At 37.1% G+C, this 24,429-nt stretch overlaps 2 protein-coding genes across 8 annotated transcripts in view; both read right to left on the bottom strand.

Annotated features, from left to right (window-relative positions):
* The window catches only part of RABGAP1 (RAB GTPase activating protein 1), a 172,758-nt gene that overhangs the window by 57,001 nt on the left and 91,328 nt on the right, over positions 1-24,429 (bottom strand). The window lies entirely within an intron of this gene.
* On the bottom strand, positions 12,028-20,073 carry GPR21 (G protein-coupled receptor 21). 2 transcript variants are annotated; one of them, XR_014827519.1, is made up of 3 exons: positions 19,972-20,073; positions 13,591-19,545; positions 12,028-12,447 (listed from the first exon to the last, which is right to left on the bottom strand). XR_014827519.1 is itself a non-coding variant. In XM_003353653.5 (2 exons), the coding sequence occupies exon 2, from the start codon at positions 19,149-19,151 to the stop codon at positions 18,102-18,104; it is 1,050 nt and encodes a 349-aa protein (XP_003353701.1). In that variant the 5' UTR covers positions 19,152-19,545; positions 19,972-20,073; the 3' UTR covers positions 13,943-18,101. The 2 variants fall into 2 exon arrangements, 1 of the variants encoding a protein (XP_003353701.1); XM_003353653.5 differs by lacking the exon at positions 12,028-12,447 and having other exon boundaries at positions 13,943-19,545.

The raw sequence follows: 24,429 nt of genomic DNA, 5'->3' as shown, positions 1-24,429 counted from the left end.
TTCTGCTGCACCACCATGGGAACTCCAACTTTTTTTTTTAAATCAAATACTATAACCATCTTAAGGAATGGCTCAGAGGAATTCTGACAAAATAGAAAGAAGGCATGTATGGCATTCTTAGCATAAAATTTAATAAACAGCCTTAAGGGTTACCATAAACTCTCTGACACTGAACGCACAGTTTTCTCTGTATTGTTCAAAGTGCATTCTTAGATTCTGACAGATTCATTAGAATGTTAAGCTTCACGAGGACAGAGATTTCTGTTTCTCCAGCCCCTAGAAGAGTACCTGACAAATTTAGATAAGCACTCAATAAATATTTTCGGAATAAATGAATTCTCAGGGGATATATGATACATATAAGGTTCAGGGCCACTTACTTCCTATTGACCAATTCATTTTTACAGACTTAGAAATAATTACTTAAGCAACAATAACTAGAGCTAACAAGGACCTGCAGTCATTGTTCTAAGCACTTTGCTCACAGTTAAATCACACAGATCTACGAATGTTAATAACCCCTTAAGGTGGGCTCTATTATGTCCCCCCATTTGGCAAGTGAGGAAAGAAGTTAAATCACTTGGCAAGAAAGTGAGCAGCTGGAACTGGAACTCAACTGGTTTGGCTTTCTAGTTCACGTTTTTAACCCAAATAAACATACCATAAAAGTCAAGAAATTCTCTTATCAGTAGTGAGTGGCATTTGTAATTCCTAATATATGAAAAAATGCTTTTGTCTTCAAGACTCATAACTAAAATCGACATGACACAAACTTTGAAAATGTGTTTTTCCCTTTTACTCATATGAAGGCTATTCAGTGTTTATGAAAAAGCAGATATTAGAGCTCTAATATCATAGAGAAACGTATACTGCTATTAAACAGAAAAATAAAGCGAAAAGAAATCTCAACATGTGGCCCTTCTGTAAATCATTCAAAGAAAGGGCATTTTCCCTAAATGCTAGGTGGCCTCCAACACTGAGGATGAGTAATATTTTAAATATTTAAAGATTAGGGCTGAGCACCAGATAGACCATCACTACATCCCGGCCTCTCAAAGAACTACTTTCATGAAACGGTGCTTGAGACTGTGAAAAAAAACTGCCACAGAAACCTTGTATTTTCATGGTAGTGAGGACGCTTCCCACTATATTACTCAGTGTTCTTAGCAGAAATTGCTTCTTCTAAAGAAATATGGGTTATTTCCCCGCCACGGGCAATGATTAAATGTCTACTTTTGTTTCAGCCTCCAGAACGCTGAGCCACATTTGCAGCCCAATCTCAAACAACACAGGATATTATGGCCTGTATATTTGTGTATTATCTTTCTGTTCCATTTCTTTTTTCTAAATTTCTTTCTTATTTATCTTTTCCTACTTTGTTGAACTATAAATATTCTAATAAAGTATTAATACCTTAGTAATATGAGATAGCGTATTTGTATAAAACAAATTAAAGCCCCTCAATTCCATGTCATAGTTCAATCAACAAGTATTCTAGAAATAAACAGTTGATTGATGGGCTCACTTAACAGTGACAATGCAAAAACATTTTTATCTTAAATTCAGATTTTGAGAACATAAAAACGTGTACTCATGCAAATATAGTTTTACTTGTCCCTATGAGACTTGCACTGCTGATCGTCAAATTAGTTTTCTTTCAACTTATAGTGCTGTCATTTCACTCAATGCAACAGCAGGAATTTCATTGTAAATTGGATTTGTGAGTAAATACTGCTTTACTTATTTATCCTGATGATTTGCTCTTAGACGTAAAAAATCATAATTCTAGTAAAATTGTCATTGAATAAAACCTAATAAGAGACACATTTAAATAAATGAAGTATTGTATAGGTATCCAGTAATTAATCTTCTAAAATTTCAGTAATTAAGTATTGTATAGGTAATGAAGTATTTTATAGGTATTCAGTAATTAATCTTTTAAAATTTCTTTGAAACATAACAAAGTCAGAACAAATGGTAACTAGACTAACAAACATGGAGGTAACTGAAGTCATTTCAGAATCCGGCCACATCGTGCGAAGACTGGAGTTGGACTTCTGACAAAGAACAGACAAGGTGAATTTCAGGTGCTCTACATAGGTCAGTATTAATAAACAGAAGTAGTTTAACAGTATTATTAATAAATTAACAGCATTATTAATAAATTAATAAACAGTATTAATAAACAGAATACTCACTCTAGGGTCAAGCAGTTTTGGCTGAAAATTGCCTCTCCCACTTGCTAACTGTGTGACCTCGGAGAGTTACTTAACCATTCTGAGCCTTAATATTCTTATTTGTAAAATTTACTCAGTAGTCACTACCTTGCAGAGTTTATGAGAAGCAAATTAAATACTGCATTGAAAGCAGGTAGCATAAAGCCTTGTATGTCAGTGATAGCGCTTTCCCATCAGACTTGAGATTTATAGTGTTGGCATATTTCCAACCTTGAGAGAAAGGCCCAGGGACAGAATGTGTATTTGGCAGATTTTCCCATGTTTGAAACTTAGTGAACTATGAGAGGTCTGCAATTTTAGATAGTACCCAATTCAGAAATTCATTGTAGATTACCAACATCATAACCTATTTTAACCAAATAAGATTATAAAGAAGATAAATCAAGTAGCAGAAAAGCTGACAGAATATAAACGATGCAATGACTGTTTTTCTTTTAAACCCATAAATCATGCTAACCCAAACAATGTAAAGCTGAGTATGAAATACCTTTGCTGAGTATCTTTTTTAAAAAAATCATTTCTCAGAAGCAAAAATCCATTAGGGTTTCTCTATTGAGTCATTTAGTAGAGAGTGCTTCCATTTCAAGACAACTAACTATACCAACACCCAATGCTACTAATCCTTCTTTACTCATTTTTCCCAACCAGTAATAAACAACTTGCCCAAAACATACACATCAAAAAGACAATTATGTACTATAACCAATGAACTGCCAGAGAATCTGTATTACAGAAAGCAGACTCTAAAAGCAGGCTCCAGAAATGTTTGCCAAGCAAGTGCCTCTAACTTTAAAATACTTCAGCATAGTTAGTAGCTGAAGAGTTATATATTTATTATGCTGAATCTATATATACAATGTAATAGAAAATTAGATTACTTTTTCAGAAAACATAGCTTTTTAATAAAATAATGTCCTGTCATCACATTGTTTCAATCCAAATATGGCATTACAGTGCCATTCTAAAAATAAATCTAAGTCCCATGTGATATGCAGCCTTTTAGCTATGTTCATTTCCTTTTAGGGCTCAAGTTTCCCACAGGAAAATTATTCAATGCTTGGCAAAACTGTCCCAAATCATGTATAGATAAGGCACAACTCCTAAATGCACTGTCAATCTTTTCCCACTTTGTTACTGCTGATTCTCCTTCACAGTAACCCATCATTGAGAGGCCCAAGAAGCAGGAAATACTCAAGAACTTTTACCTGACAAAAGCGATCACAACAATGCCATTATGAGTAAAAAGGTGGTGAAGAGGTAACTTATGGGTTAGTTAAATCAGAAGACACAAAATTATTACATACATACAAAGTCATATTCCAAACATGTGTCTCTGGTAACTGTGATGACTTCCAAAACCACAAAGTCATATTTCAAATATATAACTCTGATAAATTCCAAATGCTTATTTCTACTGTATTATTTATATTACTGAGTAAAACTGCATTGTCAGATGCCTTCTTAGTACTTCTTAGTACATACTGCATTGTTTGACTTATATCATTTGCTTAAAGATTTTATAGTGTTATATGCTAAAAATAAAATCTCAAAATAACTGACTCTCATAATACAATACACACACAATCAAGACCCATTCTTCAAGCTGTATTTTTATATAACCAAATCAATCAAATTATGATTTTTAAGAAAATGTTTATGAACATTTCATAAGAAATACTCAGTTTTACTTTATTTTTTGCTTTTGCTTTTCAGGGATGCAGCCACAGCATATGGAGGTTCCCAGGCGAGGGGTCCAAGCGGAGCTACAGCTGCCAGCCTACACCACAGCCACAGCAACACAGGATCTGCGCACCTTCTGCGACCTACACCACAGCTCATGGCAATGCCAGATCCTTAACCCATTGAGCAAGCCAGGGATTGAACCCACAACCTCATGGTTCTTAGTTGGATTTGTTTCTGCAGCACCATGACGGGAACTCCTCAGTTTCACTTTAAAAAGCTAGCTTCTTTTGAAAATAACAAGTCTTAAGTGAAAGATTTAAGCATGCCTTTTGAGTAGCAAAAATATATAGCACCTAAAAAATGGCTAGATACATTAAAATGACTGTATAACTCTATAGAGTTCCTCACTTTTATGTAGTTAATAAAATAATTTACATGAGAAGCTGTGTTTGAATGACATTGGTCACAAACATCTCCATCAGTGAAATTGCTGAACTGCATTTAGAATTCTGTAAGAGGTCTACATTCATATAGTCACAGACTATAGGTATATGATTTGGATTTCTATGTTTATTTTAATTACATATATTTTATATAGCTTTCAATAAAATAATCTTTCAGCCCGATTACATAAGAAAAAACATGTTTGATTATAATTTTCCTACTAAACAGCTAATCTTAAACAATTATATAAAGATTTAAAAGCTATCTTATTCCATTAATATATTAAGCTATAATTAGTTGGATCTTTTTCTATTAACCTAAAAACTTAATAGCACATAGGTATAATACCAACCAAGGTCTATTAACATCTATGTAGCAACGTCTTATGACATAGGTAGTAAGAGCCCTCCCGGAATTACATTTTTTATGTTTTTCTGTTTAAAATTCCTGTGTAACGGGAACTTTAAAGGACATGGGATAAGAAGTGATTTTCAATTTTACTTAAGCAAAAACTTCACCCTCCAAGCCCACTAGCAATACAAATAAAAATACCAATGAACACCCATTTCATGTATTTTTACTTCCCTTAACAAACATTTCTGAGATGACTGCCATTGATGAAGAAAACGTTCTAATTAAGATTTTTCAAATCTTAATTTGTTTGGTTGAAAGTACCACCATTTATTTAATACACATTAAAATCTTTAAACTTGTTTCCTTTATTCCAAAGCTGCTGGAAATGCCTATTTTCTAAGCACTTGACCAATATCGAACCATCTTTTGGACTTATTTTGGTGTCATGATTGAGTCTAAGAGAGGTCTAATACCTGGATTCTAGTCCCAGCTCTGCAGCGAATGTACTGTCACTACTCTGGGTCTCTGCTCATTTGAGAAGCGAAGAGTCTAGACAACAACCTCTAAGGAATCTTCTAGCTCTGCTACTTTAGAACTCTATTATTATTCACCTACTCAAAATCCTTAACTTCATCTCCAATTCCTAATTACAGTCAAATCCAGATCAGAAAGCCACAATTTACCTTTCTGACCATACTCCATTACACCTTAATTGAAACCTGTGGTTCATCCATTCCGCCCTATTCACAAGGGAGATAAAAATACCAGTTAACATGTACTGAATGTTTACTGCAGTACCAAGCACTGTGCTAAGAGCTTTACAGGAATTGGCTCATTAATCCGTACAATTCTTGCATGAGATAGTACTACTAGTTAAGGTAAGAGAGCTTAATAGGGATTATACACCCTGTCATAGGTCTCACAGCTAGTATGAGTCAGGGCTAGGACTCAAACACAGGTTTGCCTGCCTCTCAAGTACATACTTTTAATCACTAAGTATTTCAGTCTCTCTATTCCTTAATAATATAAATGGTTCCTCTTCATTCAGGCCTTTGAAACTTAAAACATGCTTTGCCAGTTTTATATTTTTCCTAATACAACTCATTTTTAATGTCCAATTAAAGTGCTACCTCTTTACCACTTCAATCCCAAATTTCTTTTCCATCTCTGACCTATTAAACCTCTTACTGTAAGCCCAATTTACTTGTTCCTTGATAAAGTCCATCTCAATTATCTGTATCTTAATGTCCAGGAATTGTATAGGACTAATCCTCCTGTGGAACATGCTGTAAAAGCAGGACAAAATACACAAAACATCAGTACTTGACGGAGTAAACCACCAAGGCAGGACTGCAGGGTTTATGCTCTCCAAGCCCCTCCACACTCACAGGGCCTTTCGTCTAAGGGTATGCTGATTTGCAGCAGGCCCTGAAGTTACGGGGAGATTCTGACTCTGTGTGGCAAAGAAATACCAGCAGCAATCTTTTACTGAGCTTCTATGATGCCACCATGCACAATTCTACATACTTAAGATATGACAGTATCTAATTTTCACAATAACTCTAACAAGGGAATATAATCTCGTTTTACATGGTAGAAAACTGAGAGCCAGAGATTCCAAAATCCATGCTCTTTCCACTATCTTTTATTTTATCTTAGAAAAACAGTGCTCTTGAGAGTATAAATATAGTCATGATGTAAAGAGTTTTACATTAATGCAACATGCATCTGGATCTTTTTTTTGGCTTTTTTGGGCCACACCTACGACATATGGAGGTTCCCAGGCTAGGGGTTGAATCGGAGCTACAGACACCGGTCTACACCACAGCCACAGCAATTCAGGATCTGGGCCGCGTCTGTGACCTACACCACAGCTCATGGCAATGCCAGATCTTTAATCAATTGAGCGAGGCCAGGGATTGAACCCGCAACCTCATGGTTCCTAGTCAGATTCATTTCTGCTGCGCCATGATGGGAACTACAGCATCTGGATCTTGAACTGACGCCTATGATACTGGGGTCAACTTCACTTAAAGTATCCTTCTTAAATTCTGAAAGATTAAATTACAAAACTTTAACAAATTGTCAGAACTAGGATCTGAATTTAATTTCCGGTGCTCAGTAGGCTACACATACATCCTCAGTACAATGACACCACCAATTCCTGATATTAACATAATCTAAGTGGGAATGTTTTTAATGTTTTAAAGTACTACAAATTTCATGTCATGAAGAAGAATTTTTTTTAAATGAAAAAGGCTTTTAAGTCATATTCTGGTCCCCAGGGGCATTGAAGACAGAGACCTACAAATGGATTTTTTTGTTTTTGGTCTAGCTATAAATAAATGGCAGTGGGGATTTCCCTAGTCTTTCTGGAAGAATTTTCAGAAATAAATCATGCTGTTCAATGCTGTAACTTTTGCCTTCTCCCCAGAATACTGTCTTACTAAGTCAATTCAACAAATACTTGTTGAAAGCTAAGCAACACGATTTAAAGTTTTACTTTGAAAAGACTTCCATATTTTGTTCAAAGCCAATACAATCTTTCTAAAACAAGCCAATAAATCTCTTATTAAGTGACTACAATCATGGTAATTTAACATAAACATTTGTTTTTTACTTTGCTAAAGGCTTTTTCATGTCATATATTGTTTGATATTTGAGGGTCACCTTAGGAGAGTTTTTTGTCTATTGATCCTTTAGGTTCCTTTAATCCTGTCCAGCTGGGTACTTTATGCCAATCTCATTCAGGGAGTGGGAGGAGATAAGACTATGACAATCCTACTCTACCCAGAGCCTAGCCCATCTCATACACTGCCTTCTAAGGAAATCTATCTAACACACCTTCCCTTACCTATGAATACCGCACAGTAATTTGCATTCCTCTTGTGATCTCGTAATGCCAGGTCTCACAGATAGATACTTGCACACCAGTACACACATATTCATCATACAGAGAGATACATACACGTATTTATTTTCATGTATTCCTTTCCATGATGTCAAAGAAGACGGTAACATCTCCTGCTTTCTCTTGGCAAAAACCAAAATTAAAACATCTAAAAATGTTCAGACATACTTATGAGGCATAGTAGTAGTAGACCAGGAATAAAGAGGTCTCATATAGCTTCAAAACTCAGCTTCCACAGCTGTCGAAGAGCTGGATAACATACTTTTTGCCTGTCTTCCTGGGAGGATGAAATGAGGTGATGGATAGGAAACTGCTTTGTACTGTCACATCCTCATCTTCTACCTCAGTAATGTGTTCTCAACCTACGCTCCCTGGTTTCCTTCCTCTTCTGCTGAAATTTATCTGCCTTTCCCTAAATGTGGTCTATGCTTTTCATAAAAAATAACACACCTACATAGTTGTAAAGGTCAAACAGTACAAAGCCTACAAAGAAAAACAGCAGACCCCTAACACCTCCCACCCTATTTCCTGCTCCCCGAACACATCTTTTTTTTAAATGCTGCTTTTTCCTATTTCTGAACAAAATGCACAGTAAGGGGGATGATACTGTAGCTCTGCTAAAGTCCCAGCTCCACCCACCATCCACACATCCCTTCCCCTCATTATGACACTCAACATAATTCTGTTACAATTTTTGGCTAAACCAATTTGCTCATACCTGAATTACAGTGTATATCAGGATTAGACGTCCTTCTTTAATTTTCTATTTTTCTAAAGTTACTAATTACCCAATTTTTTCTTTCCCTCAGTATTCTATGTATCTATTACCAATTCCTTCCCTACTAATCTGACAAAAAATGTAAATTCTATTTTTTTTTTTTCCCTAAAGACATACCTCCAGTGCCTTTCTTTCTTCTACTCCAATTTGGACTAGCTCTTTTCTAGATGTGCTGCACAGTAACTTCCTAGGGCTTTCTTTCACCATCATCATGGGAATTCTCTTCACTCTTCTTCTGTCCTGGGTTCTATATCTTCGTCTTTATTTCATCCCTCATTCTGAGAAAGTATAACCTTCAGTAACTTCCTGAGAATGTAAGACAGGTAAATATTTTGCCCCATCCCACCCCAATCTCAAAATGGGTTTATTTTACATCAACACCTCAATGAAAGTAACTGGGCATAAAATTCTAGGTTAAAAATCACTTCTTAAAATTTTGAACTTATTCCCAATTCTTTTTTTGCTTCAAGGTGGTGGAAAGTCCAATGTTATTCACATCTCTCTGTACTTCCCTACTCCAGACCAAGTAGCTTTTAGATTTTTCTTCATCCCCAGAGTTCTAAAGTTTTATAATTTGCCATCACAAAGTTCTATTAAGCTGGTTAGTCCTTTTCATTATGGAAATTCATATCCATCAGTTCTGGAATTTCTCTTGGAATATCTGAGAATCTTCCCATTCTTTTTCTCTATTTCTAAAAATCATGTTAGTCAAATATTGGGCTTCTTTGATCACACTTCTAATTGTCTTGCATTTAAGCTACTTCATTGTCTTTTGTTATATACTATCTGGTCTACCTCGATTTTATCTTGCAACTTTTCTGATTTTTAAAAATGTCTGATTATATTTTAAATCTCAAGAGCTTTCTTGTTCTCTTTCTGTTTGTTTTTAAAAGCATGCCTTAATGAATGGCATTCCTTAATGAATGTAAAATCCCTAAAAATATTAGTTACAAATATTAGATCTTGGGGGGAAGTTTTCTTCTTTGACCTGCATTGTTTCTGCTTCCTCAGACTTCCTGTGTTTTGGGCTCTGTGCGTTCATAATACATTTTGTCAAGTCTATTCATAAGACTTTCTCAAAAGGCCAGTGATATCTGGTTGACTGTTGATATTAAAAGGAGTAAAAAATTAATTGGAATCTCTACATGCATGGGTGAGATTTGCTGACTGATGGGCACACCACCTTAAGGTGGCTGGAATGAACCTGAACTGAGAGCCCTCAAATATTGGTCCCTAGACTAGATTTCTTTTATCTCCTTCTTAGAACATTTAAGGCTAAGAGCATTCTGGGAGTATTTCCTGCTTCTTAGAACATTTAAGGCTAAGAGCATTCTGGGAGTATTTCCTGCTACATTTCCGGAGTGTAGCAGGAAAAGGAAACTGACTTAATAGGGAGACTTTCTCTTGACACTCGTATTTTCAAGGAGGTATCTTAGACCCAACCTCAGCTATGTCTGGCATCCCAAATGTCTGTGGTTCAACTTCCAAAGATTATGTCTTCCATCTTCTGTTGCAATGGTGAAAAACCAGTTGCCTGCTAAGGCCAGCTTGGCATGGGGATCGAGGTGGTATGGAGTGGAGGAGCGGGGTGGAGATGGGTGACGGTACCTAAATATTCCTTCAATAAACCGTCTAACAATTATTTAGTTTTAAGCTGCTGACTACTCTCTGCCTGTAGAGGCATCTTGGGAATCCAATTCCCACTTATTTCCTGGGTCTTAGAGGCAGGTCACCTTGCTTCTTTTTGCCCTTTCCCCACCTGACTTAGTAATTCAGCTCTGTTGACTCTGCTGAGTCCGTTACCAATTGTCCACTGAGTTTCTATATTCCAGAATTTTGCTGGCTTCTTTCATTATGATCTCTGATCCTCTTCTCTTTGTCCACATGTCTTATGCTTTCACTATTCTTTTTTTTTTTTTTCCTTTTTCTTTTTTTTCAGGTGTACCCGCAATATATGGAAGTTCCTGGGCCAGAAATAGAATTCAAGCTGCAGCCACAACCTACGCCACAGCTGCAGCAATGTCAGATCCTTAACCCACTGCACAACGGTGGGAACTCCAGCTTTTGCTATTCTTTAGAGAGGAGTCAACAGAAATAAACATGCATACTAAATCTGCTATATTTTAGTGGTAAGTCTGTCACTTGTGTTTCAAGTACAGGAATTAGCCAATTGATAAAAGTTTCTTAATCTCTCTAAGCCTAAATTTCCTTACCTGTAAAACAGAGATACCTGACAAGTTTCTGTGAGAATTAAATGAGGCAATAATGTAGGCTTTGGAGTCAGAAAGAACTGGGTTGGAAGCCCAGATCTTCCACATATTAACTATTTGACTCTGGCAATTCTAAATCTCAGTTTTCTCATCTATGTAATTGGGTTAGTAATAGTTACTAGTTCATACAGAGTTGGAAGGGTTACATAAGACGAAGTTTATGAAATGCTTCTGAAACATCATAAACCTCAGTTAACATTTACAGTGTTGCTTTTTACACCTAAAATTATATACACACACACACACATCATTATCAGCCTATTTAAATCTTATTCAGGACTTGACAGAGTAAAGCCAAACTCCATCTCCTCTACAAAAGCAACAAGGTATACAGGAAAGGACAAGGGATTAGGGAGTAGGAAGTCTGGGTATTATCATAGATGGGTTTGTGGCCACTGGACTGGTTTCTTGTCTGTGAAAAGAGAATCAGACCAAATGATCTCTAAGGTTTTTTACAGCTCAAATGTCCCTCCCGATTTCCTCTGCTAGACATGAGCTGACTTCCAAAAATCTAATGTTTCAATTCTAATTACCTGACTGATACTGTTAATTTTTACAGGTATTTCCATGCCTTTCCAACTAGACTACATATATAGACACTACATGAAAACCAAGATGAGTTGCTTCCCCAAAATAGCAAAGTAATAATGCCATCCTTTGAACATGAAATCAGAAAACAGTGGAGTTTCCGTCATGGCGCAGTGGTTAACGAATCTGACTAGGAACCATGAGGTTGCAGGTTCGATCCTTGGCCTTACTCAGTGGGTTAAGGATCCAGCATTGCCATGAGCTGTGGTGTAGGTCGCAGACATGGCTCGGATCCCACGTTGCTGTGGCTCTGGTGTAGGCTGGCGGCTATAGCTCCAATTGGACCCCTAGCCTGGGAACCTCCATATGCCGTGAGAGTGGCCCAAGAAATGGCAAAAAGACAAAAAAAAAAAAAAAAAAGAAAACAGTACATTTCATGGTAAAAGATAAGATCAGTGATACATAAAACCACCTCAAAGAGAAAGAATGAGTTTTTAAGCATGTAAGACTATTAAAACGTGCAAGGAATTTTACTAAAAAGCAAGTAACAAAAGAAGTTAACTAAAGAAATAACACGTCAATTAGAAGACAGATTGGTCAGTACTAGAAACACAGATGATTTCAACTTTTATCAGGATCCCAATGACCAGACTGTCTGACTGTGGAGATGGGGCATCAGGCTTAGTCTTGTATCAGTAAATGTTCATGTTATAGAACCATATTCTAAGACTCCATCCTTACCAAGTAACATTGTGAAAATGGTTTTAGTTTCCCATGAAGATCCACCAATAGAGAAAGACTGTACTCTACTGCCAGCACTGATTTCTTATTTTATTTTATTTTTTTTTAGGGCCACACTTGTAGAATATGGAGGTTCCCAGGTTAGGGGTCGAATTGGAGCTATGGCTACCAGCCTATGCCACAGCCACAGCAACATCAGATCTGAGCCTCATATTTGACCTACACCACAGCTCACGGCAATACCAGATCCTTAACCCACTGAGCAAAGCCAGGGATTGGACTGGAAACCTCATGGTTCCTAGTCAGATTCGTTTCTGCTGTGCCACAACAGGAACTCCTGATTTTTTTTTTTTTTTTTTTTGCCTTTTTGCCTTTTTTAGGGCCGCTCCCGCAGCTTATGGGAGTTCCCAGGCTAGGGGTCTAATTGGAGCTATAGCCGCCGTCCTATGCCAGAGCTACAGCAACATGGGATCTGAGCCATGTCTGCGACCTACACCACAACTCACGGCAACACCAAATCCTCAACCCACTGAGTAAGGCCAGGGATCGAACCCGCAACCTCATGGTTCCTAGTCAGATTCGTTAACCACTGAGCCATGACGGGAACTCCCCTGATTTCTTATTTTAAACTAATAAAGTGATAAATGATTTTACATACTGGCATTTCATAAACCCACCCCAAGAAATAAGACTCCTGATGTGCCAACTGTCCATCAGTAGGTCTTGGTAAATTCCTCCAGGTAAAGTCACTTTGAAGCTTTTGGAAAGACAGATCACAGAATTTTCGATATGAAACATCTAAAAACCATAAAGTTATGTAAGAAAGGAATCATGTGATCCTTCTTTATATCCCTGAGGCCAGCTAGCTATACTGTCTGGCATCTAGCAGAGCTTGCTACATTAAGTGCTTCTTGATTGCCTCTCAAACTTTCCTTACAAGCCAGTTACTGCATAATAAAATTTTCCACACCCGATACGGTATCATAAGCAATTCCCTCTGAATAAATGACCAATAGAATATTAAGAAAAGAAAGGAAGGGAAAATAGAGCCAGGAAAATGGTAAAGACTGAGAGAAAAAGCAAAAACAAAGACTTAAAATAGTTTCTTTCATCACGCTATTCTATTCTATTGCTCCTCTTTCCTTATGACTGATTTTTCTAGCCTACCTTATCTGAATCCAGAACCAAGATCTCAGCCATGCTTTGAGAAATTGGCAGTTTGACAGCACACTGCCTCAAGTTCCCTGGGTTCAGGCCACAGAGTTTCCAGGAGTCAAGCTACACAGCATATAGAGCACACACATTCCCACATTGCTCTCCTGGTTCTAGAAAGAGATATTATTTAGAGTCTAGGATGGCTTGACCAAATGGAAAACTGCTTCTAGGCTTTGGACTACCCTTTGAACATCACTGTTCTACATTGACTAGAAGTAATAAAGGTGACTAGAAGTAAAGGATCACTCATTAGCTTTGTAAAACTGACTAAAGCTTCTGCTTTAAGAAGCAGATTTGGGAGTTCCTGTCGTGGCACGGTGGAAATGAATCCGACTAGGAACCGTGAGGTTGTGGGTTTGATCCCTGACCTCGATCAGTGGGTTAAGGATCTGGCATTGCCATGAGCTGTGGTGTAGGTTGCAGATACACCTTGGATCTTGGTGTTACTGTGGCTGTGGTGTAGGCCGACAGCTGTAGCTCTGATTTGACCCCTAGCCCAGGAACCTCCATATGCCGTGGTGGGGCCCTAAAAAGCAAAAAAAAAAAAAAAGCAGCAGCAGATTTGGGAGATAAAGGAATGAAGGACAATGTCCCTCCCTTCAGGGACTTTGGAATCAAAGGGAGGAAATGAAACAGTTTTATGTTGAATTTAAAGTTACTGTCATTGCAGAATTTGAGACTGCTAAGATACCTTGTGCTGAACTTCGAAGACCTTAATGTGAGGGACCACCACGTCATTACGTACAACTTTCTTTAGATGTAAAACTATGGCAGATAGAAATAATAGTACCCATTTTTATTTGCAAAGCACTTTACATATTACAAAGTACTTTTACGTCTGTTATCTAATTCAATCCTCAAAGTAACCCTGTGAAGGATGAAAGGATTATTATCTCCTCTTTTAAAAGAAATTATATGCATAGAGAAAGAACCTGCCCTTATAAAATGAGCTAATTAATAACAGAAACCTAGATTTTTCGATTCTCGGTACATAGTTCATTTTAATCATATTGTGATGCCCTTGACATCCAAATTTTGAAAAAAAGTCAAATGACTCATTTACAGTCATAAGAAATGTCTAGAATATTCCTTGAGTCTGCAAAATATATTAATAATAATATGTACATTTAATATAGTCTTTAGCTTTTTATCAACCTGAAATGGAAAATTATGCAAAAATTAACACATAGAATGACTTAAAGACTTAAAAAAAAATCTCATAGTCCCATGATTTTTCCCCATCCTTAAACTTCCCCAAATCTGCTTGTATAACAATAAATTCTGTTTGCCAATAATTTATTTCACAAATCTTTTATGATACAAAACCACATAGTAAAATTCCTACAAAGGCAATAAAAGCGGATGTTTCAATCATACCCGAAAAGCTGAGGAAACTCCCAGAAATCACTCTACCATCTGGGAACCTATAATCCTGTTTTCGTTTTCAAGTTCAAGGAGGTGAACAGTAATGCATTTAACAGTACAAAAATTCAAGTTTTCCCAATCCTTAAAATACTGAGACCATTATTCAAGTAAAAAGGAGTAGCCGTTATAAATGGCTCAAAAAGGATCTTATCCGTCAATAAACCTTAGAGAACACCCTTTCCAAAATGGAATTTAGGTAAGAGCCAACAAATCCATGAAAAATTCAAATACCCATTCTGGTATAAGAAAATTCTTTCATTAAAGTGGAGGACTTGTCCGTTTGTAATTGTTTTTCCCACTCTAAGAGGGAAAAAACACACCTTCACTGAAGTCATCATATAAAAACACATAACTAATTACAAATATAACAATTAACATAGCCTTATTTTAAAATTTACTACAAAATTATTTCAACACAACCACCCAGTGCTTATACTTCCTCTTATCCATCATATACCATATAAAGTTAAATGGCCTGCATTGCGAAAGCTCAAAGTAATTGACTCTAAAAATACACTTATTTTCTCTTTCTGAACTAGTCAGTTTGGTATTTAAACAAAACGTCATCAAATGTTGCACTAAATATGCCAGGATGAGAAGGTTACTTAAATACAAACCCTCCAAATGTATCTCACAGAACTGCCCCCAGCCACAGCAGACTGTATGGCTGCATCCAGACATATCCCTTCTCCCCCAGCACACACATACCACAGGAAAACAAAATTTACAAGCAGTATAGACAATGAATGTGAAAACAGAATTGATACCTGGAAGGAACCTTAGAGTTTGTAAAGTCCAATAAAGACAAGATAAACTGGAAAAACATCTGATATTAAGGAAGTATCAGTTGGACACAGGCGCTTTATTTTTCTTTATAAACTTATTATCCTCACTTAGTATCTACTTTAGTTTTAGGCTGAGACATTGATAAGGGTTCTAATGTGAAAAACAAAAACAACCAAAACACCAAACCTCTAACAATACCTAAATTTGGTACTAGGGCAAAAAAAGAAAAGTCTATTAACAAAAGCTCTAATTAAAGAGCGTTGTCCTTTCAGTCATTAAAAAATCAGCTTGGAGTTCCTGCTGTGGCCCAATGGGATTGGTGGCATCTCTAGAGCACTGGGACACAGTGGGTTAAGGATCCAGTGTTGCCACAGCTGCGGCTTAGGTCGCAACTGTGGCTCGGATTTGATCCCTGGCCTGGGAATGCCATATGCCATAGGGCAGCCGAAAAAGAAAAAGAAAAAGTCAGCTTGATTAGCCATTTCCAGAAAATGAAACAGATATGTTCTCATTTCCATAAAATCTTTTCCAAAACTTTTGTTTTCTCACAAGACAGAATCCTACTATGGGAAAAAATTAAAAGGGCTCAGTCCCCCCAAAAGTAAAACTGATCTAAAACTTTTAAATCTGATTTAACAACAGTTCTATAAAAATTAATCTTCATGATTAATTCTGCTGAATCAAATATTTACAAGCAAATTGTTGAAATCTGAACAAGTTACATTATCTGATACATATATAAAAAGAGAAATTTGGGTTTTTTTAGGTCTGTGCCACTTAAAGGGGAACTGTGTATAACTATTTTTCAGAATCTAAAAGGTTTTCCACTTTAAATGGCAACTTGACAAAGCCACTAACATAACTTGCAATTTCAATATGAGTTTTAAATTTTGAAACAACTTAGAATCAAATTTTCCAATACTAAATATAAAGAGCAAGCAAGCTTTTGGGAAGAGTTCAGAATCTGAAGTTTAAATGTTTTTATTAATACTTATTCTTTTAAAATAAAAACATTTAAGTAGCATACATTTAAAGTTAAAAATCAAATCAATATCTAAAACCTAAAATCCTAAGAATGCTGTCCTTTATTTTAAAAGAGGGTAGGAAGTTTTCTCATATCATGATGGAAAACCAAAGCATATCTGCCTGTTTTATAAATATCCATGTCCTTTCTTGGACTCAAAAATCCACTTTAACCCATTTCCCTTGGTTTTCTTCCATCTTCCATCTCACTGAACACCACTGTCACATTCAGATTAACATTTAGCCAGAGGCAGAGATCACATAAGTCCCCTAAAGTCCTGTAAAACATTAAAACCAGTAGAAAAGTAGAGAAAATACTCTCATGCCTGGAGCTGCTGGGAAATCCTTCTCTCCTTTTAGAAAAATAAACCTCTTGCCCTAAATATAATCACTTTTGGGAACAAAACATCACTACTACATACAAATACATAGTCCTCTCAATAATTCCACAGACTTTGCTAGTACTTTGGCTTACAAAAAACAAAACAAAACAAAAAGCCTATTTAGGAAAGGAATTGTATGCCAAGGATTTTTTTTTTTCCAGAACAAACAAAAGAGACTTAATCAGAATCTCTCCTTCTCTCATTCATATATGGATTTCTTAACACTAGCTAAAAGAATGCTTTTAAAAAGAATTGGTTTTTACTTTATATTAGCTGATTCCATTTAACCACAAAGAGAACATCTCAATCAACCCCCTTCTGTTTTAAAAATGAACTAGCTAAATGTACAATATATTTTCTGAGTTCATTGCTTAGGACAACTTTCTTCCTGATACCTTAATGTTTAACAGTCTCTGGCTAAAAAGAGCACAGAAGACTAAAGACACATTTTAATATATTTTCATCATTATACAAATGACAGTCAGCCTATCATTTAATTATTTTTCAGCTTATTAAAACACTTTTTTTGCTCTGAAAGAGAAATCTAATTCAATTCAAATATTCTCAAAACACACATACACAAAAGGCATGGGCAAAAATACAACACAGTCACTTTCAATACACACACTTCTTTAGATCTCAGTGAAGCATGGCACAAAAAACAGCTTAGTTTTTAATAAACTGTATAATTTGACTGCCCTTCTGCTTCATGGTTCAATGCAAAAATTTTAAATCAATGTTTAAGTTTTTACGTTACTCACTGTATTGAGCGTTCTCTCCAGAGAGTTAAGACATAAAACATTTGGCTTTCTGAATGACAGTGTGAAACCTTCAGTGTAGCAATACTTTGACATACATTAAAAATTTTTTTAAATGCTATTAATTCATCACTGTATTTTAATCTTCCCTGTTAAAAGAAATAAATTATACATGAAGCCCAAACAGCTGGAAAGAACCCAGAAAAGCGACAAGAAAACGATGACTTTTAAAAATGCTGACGCTTTTCACACCCAGGTTCAGTCATGCCAGCTGGAGAGAGGTGTTAGATATGGCTTTATTCATTTTAAGTCTAAGAAATACAGTCATTTCCATGACATTCTAAAAACTGGAACCAAGATAAATTTATCTTCATGGTCCTGAATTAAAAAGCATTAAAAAAAATCATTTCTGCAAAATCCAAGGTATTTTGGATGGATCATTTGTTTGCTAATGCTTAGAGTCAAATTATTTTGTCCCACATTTCCCAGTGAACCAGAATACAAAGAGATAAGAAGGACACACACACACATACAAGACACACGGTGACCCAGTATCTGAACCACTTCAGACATGGCATCCATTAAGGGGGCCTTTGCTCCTAACTGTGTAAGGGTCCTTAGCTATCATCTGACTTGCACAAGAAGCACACATGGCCCCGGAGAGGCGCTTTAGTCCCCTTTGGAATACGCTGTTGGAAAGACTATAAATGACACAGTTGCAGAAACTGTTACTAATAGCAAGCCAGGTGGTCAAGAAGGATGCGAAGCGGTTGCTGTGGCCAGTGGAGCTCTCCAATAAGAAGTAGATGATGTATGGCAACCAGAGGATGTAAAATACACTAGTGATTCGGAACAGGACCATGGCATAGCGCTTATCAGGACAGGCCTGAACCTCCCCAGTCTCCCCACTCTGGCTGCTGAAGCGGGCTTGCCTTTCGCTGATTTCCTTTGTGTGCTGTTGGCAGATGCGGAAGATGTTGAAATAGGTGAAGCACACAATGAGGGCTGCTGGGGCATATAACATCATCACGATGAACAGGGTGAAGTAGGGGCTGGTATACCAGGACTCCGCACACCACTGAAACACATCTCCATGATATCCAGGTTTGCCCCAGTGGAAAAAGGAAGGCAGGAAGACCAGGGTAGAGTATAGCCAAATCAGGAAAATGCACAGGCGTAGTCTCCAGGGTGTAACCAGTGTATTATAGGTCAAAGGTTTAGTGATGGCAATATACCTATCGATGCTGATACAAGCCAGAGAGGCCATGGAGACACTCTTCAGAACTGATACTACAAAACCAAATACCTGGCAAGCCAAGGACTCCTCCACTGGAAGGGGATAGTGGAGGAGTGATAAAGAAGGGATCAGGCAGCTTATTCCAACCAAGAGGTCAGCATACGCCATAGTCTGGATAAAATAACTTGTAGTATGGTGGTTCAACAAAGGTGCACAGTGAAATACAAAAATCACAATGATGTTGCCAGAAATAATCAATACAGTTAGAAAGACAATAATTAATACTTCCAAAAGGCAAAAATTGACAGTTTCCAAATAGCCAAATGCCAAGAGGCAAAAAGGGTGGCTGCTCTGATTACCATCCAAGGTAGAGTTCATCTTGAGCTCAGGAGTGATCTCTCACTTCATGCTGCCGCCTGGCTGCTGCCAACAGTTCAATGGAGCAGCTGCTGTCATTGCGGCCAGCTCTGTGTGTCTGTAATAATGCCCGAGGAGCCTTAGTCCCCAAGCTCCCGATGCTGCTGCTCTGATGCATTGCCTGCAGTGCAATTCCCTTTTAAATCCTCCTTGGAATAGGGAGAACCAGCAGCAGTTGTCTGGCCAGTCCCAGATGCGGCCATAGTACCAGGTTTACCATACACATAGCACCGGGGGAGTAAGGCAAACTCTGGTTACAATGTCTTCAGGCCAATGAGGGTAGGGGGTAGGGGCAGAAGAGAAGGGAGGAAGACTAGGACTTCAGCAGGAGTTGTAATGAGTCTCCTCTGAACAGCTGATAGAAGAAAAGGAGAGAGTGTTTTACATTTTGCATCCAATGCCCTCATCAAGAACCTGGCTAGCTCGGGCTGACACCACCCCTCCCACTCTATCCTGCCACACCCGGTACATCTATTCACAGCTACCCTCAGTAGCACCCCTTACTCTACAGAGGAAGCGCAGTGACAGCAAGCTTTCATGATCAACATAAAAACAAAATCAATTGCAAATGAGATCAATCTAAGCCCGTCTCCTTTCAACTGAGCCTTTTAAGGGAAAAAAGAAATCTGCATATAGCATTTCTGAAAACACTTTACTACAATTACCACTAATAATACTAACCAATATAACTTACTTTCTTCATTCATTCCAATATAATATTTTGCCTCTTAGAAAATATTTCAACAGCACTGAATTGCCTAGCTCAATTTCCGAGTGTTACCTGTAATTCTGCATGCTGCGATCCAAACAAAAGCCGCAGAACATCCTTAACAGAAAGCCTTGCAAAGCAGGAATGTGCCTTAGCCCCGTTTACTGCAGAACTGAGCCACAGAGGGAGGGGATAAAGGAGTAGGAGGGGAAATAGGGAGAAGAAGGGGCTTGGGAAAAGGAAGAGGCGGGGGAGGGGAAAGAAAATGCCTGTGTGCGTGCACACTCCGGCATCTTTAGCAGCTCATTAGAATTCATCGCCAGAGAGGTGCTCCCCGATTTTCAGATCACACGAGGTGGGGGTGGGGGTGGGGGTGGGGGGGTGGGGGGGTAATTTAATATGCCTGCAGTGCAATGTTTGAAAGCTGTTTCCTCGTCTGTCTGGAATCCCCCTCTTAACAGATGAACTGAATTTAGTAAGGAGAAGGGACAGTAACCAGGACAGAGCGCCAGCCAGGAATTAGATTGAAACACACTGCCAGAGGGGTAATGGTGAGAGGAAATTCCTATTTCCTTGTAGCATTTCTCAGGGAACAAAGAGCAATGTTAAAGAATGAAAATGTGTTAACAGTTCATGACAACTGAGGACTCATAATTCAGCACAAGAAGTCCTAGGTAGAAAGCTACATATTTGGCATTAATTTTCTCTCATTATTCACTAAATGCTGATCAATTTTAAGAAAGATGGCCAAAATAACAAGGAAATCTAAAAATTCCGTTTTTCAAAAGAAAAAAATAAATTCCATCCATTCTGAATATGCAGAAATAGCACACAGATGAAAGAGGAATTATGCTGTTGCTGTATTCAACACTATCCTATAGTTTTCAGATGCCATTACATGCTTCTAGTTTGCTGAGAACTGGTACACAAATATACAAACAAAAGATGGACAAATTAAATGTACCCACTTCCACCCAGGTTTGAAAACTGGAGGAAGTTTCATGGTACAATCTGTGTACCTTAAAATACACAATCTTCTTTGCGCCTACTCAACACAAGGCAAATTGGGATGATACTGTGGCTCTTCAGATGATGTCTAAGTGATGATAATTTTCAGCTAACTGGGAAGTGTCAAATGATAACAATTTTTAATTATATTACATGATCCAACTTTTATTTTTTGTTTCACACACATGCTTTCTCATTGCAGGCAATGGCCACTCATTACCAGAATTCAATCAACTACATTTTAAGATTTAAAGCACTGTGCGTATCACACCAAAGGCAAGAAACTCAAAAAGCCTATTAAGCATAAGCTTGATAGCTTGGTAGTACTTGACAGGTCTTAGAGGAAAAGATGGAACAGCGAAAAGATCCATGGCACTGAACACCCATTTGGCTCAAATCCTTGCTCTAATATTACTTAGCCTCAGCTTCATCATCTGCAAAATAAGGATCATATGCCCTGTTTCATGAGGTGATTGAGAAATAAAGCAGAATATGTATACCAAAAATTAGCCATTACCTCGCACATTAAGGGAATATAACTACTTTTTCCTCATACTACTCAAACAGCCTTTCCTGAATAGTCTACTTTCCCACAGATCATGTTGTGGTGCTAGAGGGTGGGTTCTTGTGAATCCTAAGGTGCCCTCTCTTACTAGGACTGCCAATCTTCTAAGGGCAATAACAACAGTTATTGGATACTCTCCTGTCATGCATTCCTCAAATACATTGAGGCTATACATACGTAAGGCAGTGAAAGAAGGATCAGTGATACAGCATCGGTTATTCCCAGCACACAAATAATTTCTCTCCTGTGTCTCCAGCCCTGACTTCACTCCCCTTTTCATCCACAATTTGCCTGGATGTCTAAGAGAGACTTCGACTACAGCATATCCAAACTTAAATACAGTTTTCTCACCAAATAAGCCTCTTTTATTTTTTTCCAACATTCTCCCAGGCACTGAGCTATGAACTCAGGAATCATCTTGGCCATGTTCTCCCTTAATACATCATCCTTAGTCACCACGTCTTGGGAATCTATTTCTATAATGGCTTCCTAATTAATTTCCTCCTTTTAGTTTTTAATACTTTAGGTTATTATTAAATATTGTCTGGACTTCTAGACTTGTCCATTTTTCTGATCTATTCATTTCTGTCTAGATATCCGAAAGCACATGCTTAATTATGGTGATTAGGAAATCCACTATTCAAGAGCTATCAATGGCTCCCTATTGCCTTTCCAATCTGATCCCACCATTGCACTTCCCCAACCAGCTTGCCCACCAGCCAAACCAGGTTACTCACTATTCTACATATCTGCCATAGACTTTATTTTTGAACTCCCATGTTTTGAGTGCTTAATAAATACTGAATGAAAAAAAGAATGGTTTCTTAAAATTATATTTCAATAAATGGAAAAAACATTTACCAAAGTCTAGAGTCCAGGCTTTTCTAAAAACTAAATCTGTAACTTCTTCTCTCTACATTTCATGCTTCTCACGTATAAAAACAGATATTACATTAACTCTTGACCCTAAAGAATTAAAAAGATAACAAAAATGCAATGAAACCACAGCTATTAAAAGATCATTAGTAAAACAGTAGTTCTTCCAATTTTATTTCTATTTTAGTAAAGCCATTCTTGGAGCTATAATCAAATATTCATACTAGAAACTTAAAAAAAAGATCAGTCAGGAGTTAAATGTTTTGTTTGGGATTAAAAGAAACCATTTTCTTCAGAGGAGACAAATTATTAATGATGAAGGGTGGGGGCAATAAATCTTTGTCTTCACAAAAATCCATACATACATTTCCCTTTTAAAATAATGCAGTTACATGAGGCACTATTATAAAGGAGTATTTCTGTATATATGACTGGAAGAAAATACATTAAAAATCAATTCTACTTTGCACTGGATGGTGGGAATACAAGTGATTTTTTAATTTTGTTTATGGTTTTCTATGTTTTCCTAATCTCCTAATTTCTATGTGCTATTTTTATACTCAGGCTAAAGAAAAACAGCCAAAATAATATACAATATATCCCTTTTGGTAAAGCTAACAAAAAAACTGGCTGCAAGATGTCCTCCCAGAGCCACACTAAGTGGAAAATGCCAGGTGTAAGTCAACTACTTCATGGGGCTCAGCTTCACTTGTCCTAATGCCATCACAGCAACATCCTTCCAGCCTTTGGTATTCAATTTAACTTAAAATGGATCTTTAGAGCTGGAGTTAAAAATTCTTACAGAATGAAAATATAACTAGATGAACCATATGAAATGGTTAATAGTTAACTATTTCATTTCTATTAAATACTTTCTGATCTATAAAGACGTCAATTTCTATATGGGTCAATCTAATACTAAAAGATTAAAATAATCAAATTATAGAACTAAAAAGGAAAGACGGCAGAAAGAAAAAGAAAACATGAAATAAAAAAAAGACTGTTCAAATTATATTTATTCTTCTCCCAACCTACTCCATGGCTTATCTAATACAGATGATACAGGAGCAAGCTTAGAGCTTCAAATCTGTAAAATTCACTTCTAGGTATTATCTACCACTTACTACTTAATAAATAAGAGCTTTAAATGTTGATTTATTTAACTAACATATTAGTTTAGTGCATCTGATGTGGGTGTGTTTATAACAACATCATTCCACATCCAGTTTAAGGTACTTTGGCTCTTTGGCTTTTATTCCTTCTTCTCCCTCATTTCACACACTCATTCAAATCACCAAGTGCCAAGAATTCTACCTCTGAAATTTCTCTCAAATAGTATTTCCTTATTCCTTCTGCCATTAAAACAATCTAACTCGCAATTTGCTCTTGCCTGAGTTACTAATAGGTTTTGTTGCAATTAATCTTACTCCATTACTAAATAATAATACAAATAGTAACAATAACTAAGTCGTATTTTATATTTACTACAGGCTATGAATTTTACTCTTTTCATATATTATCTAAATTGTTCTAACAACTCTACAAATAAGGTACTATTATTAACCCATTTTACAGATAAGGAAACAAAAGTTTAGTGCTAAATTGCCCAATGTCATGGTCTGAATGAGAAGAACTAGGATTTGAGTCAAAACAATCTACCTTTGGACAGATACTCTCAATCACTTTGCATAGTGCCTTCCAAACCTAAATATATGATTTGCCTACTTAAAATGTTTCAATGGGAGTTCCCACTGTGGCACAACCGGGTCAGAGGCATCTTCAGAGGGCTGGGATGTGGGTTCAATATGCCATGGAACAACCCCTCCCACCCTCGCCTCCAAAAATAAAATTAAAAAAAAGCTTTAATGACTTTCTGTTGCCTCACATCTTTCTATCACCTGAAACCCCTTCTGGCTTTACCTACCTTCATGCTCTATAGAAACTGCCAAGCTCCTGCTTACCCTTGAGGAACATGCTTTTCCCTGACTTTTAACACCACACATACCTGCAGGCCACTATCCTACCCCCAGAATCCCCCTCCCTGGATAATTTCTGAACAACAGAACTTTGTGACCCCCTCA

This window comes from Sus scrofa, chromosome 1 (genome assembly GCF_054392235.1).
Source record: "Sus scrofa isolate SSC_HxYL_T2T_F1_AM1 chromosome 1, Sscrofa_HxYL_maternal_Yorkshire_Landrace_v2.0, whole genome shotgun sequence".
In the NCBI taxonomy this organism is placed as follows: Eukaryota; Metazoa; Chordata; class Mammalia; order Artiodactyla; family Suidae; genus Sus; species Sus scrofa.
This window is presented reverse-complemented; position numbering and strand designations above follow the sequence as displayed.

What these genes read in the sequence shown, in the direction of transcription:
- GPR21 (XM_003353653.5), bottom strand. Translation starts at nt 19,151, where the DNA reads ATGAACTCTACCTTGGATGGTAATCAGAGCAGCCACCCTTTTTGCCTC.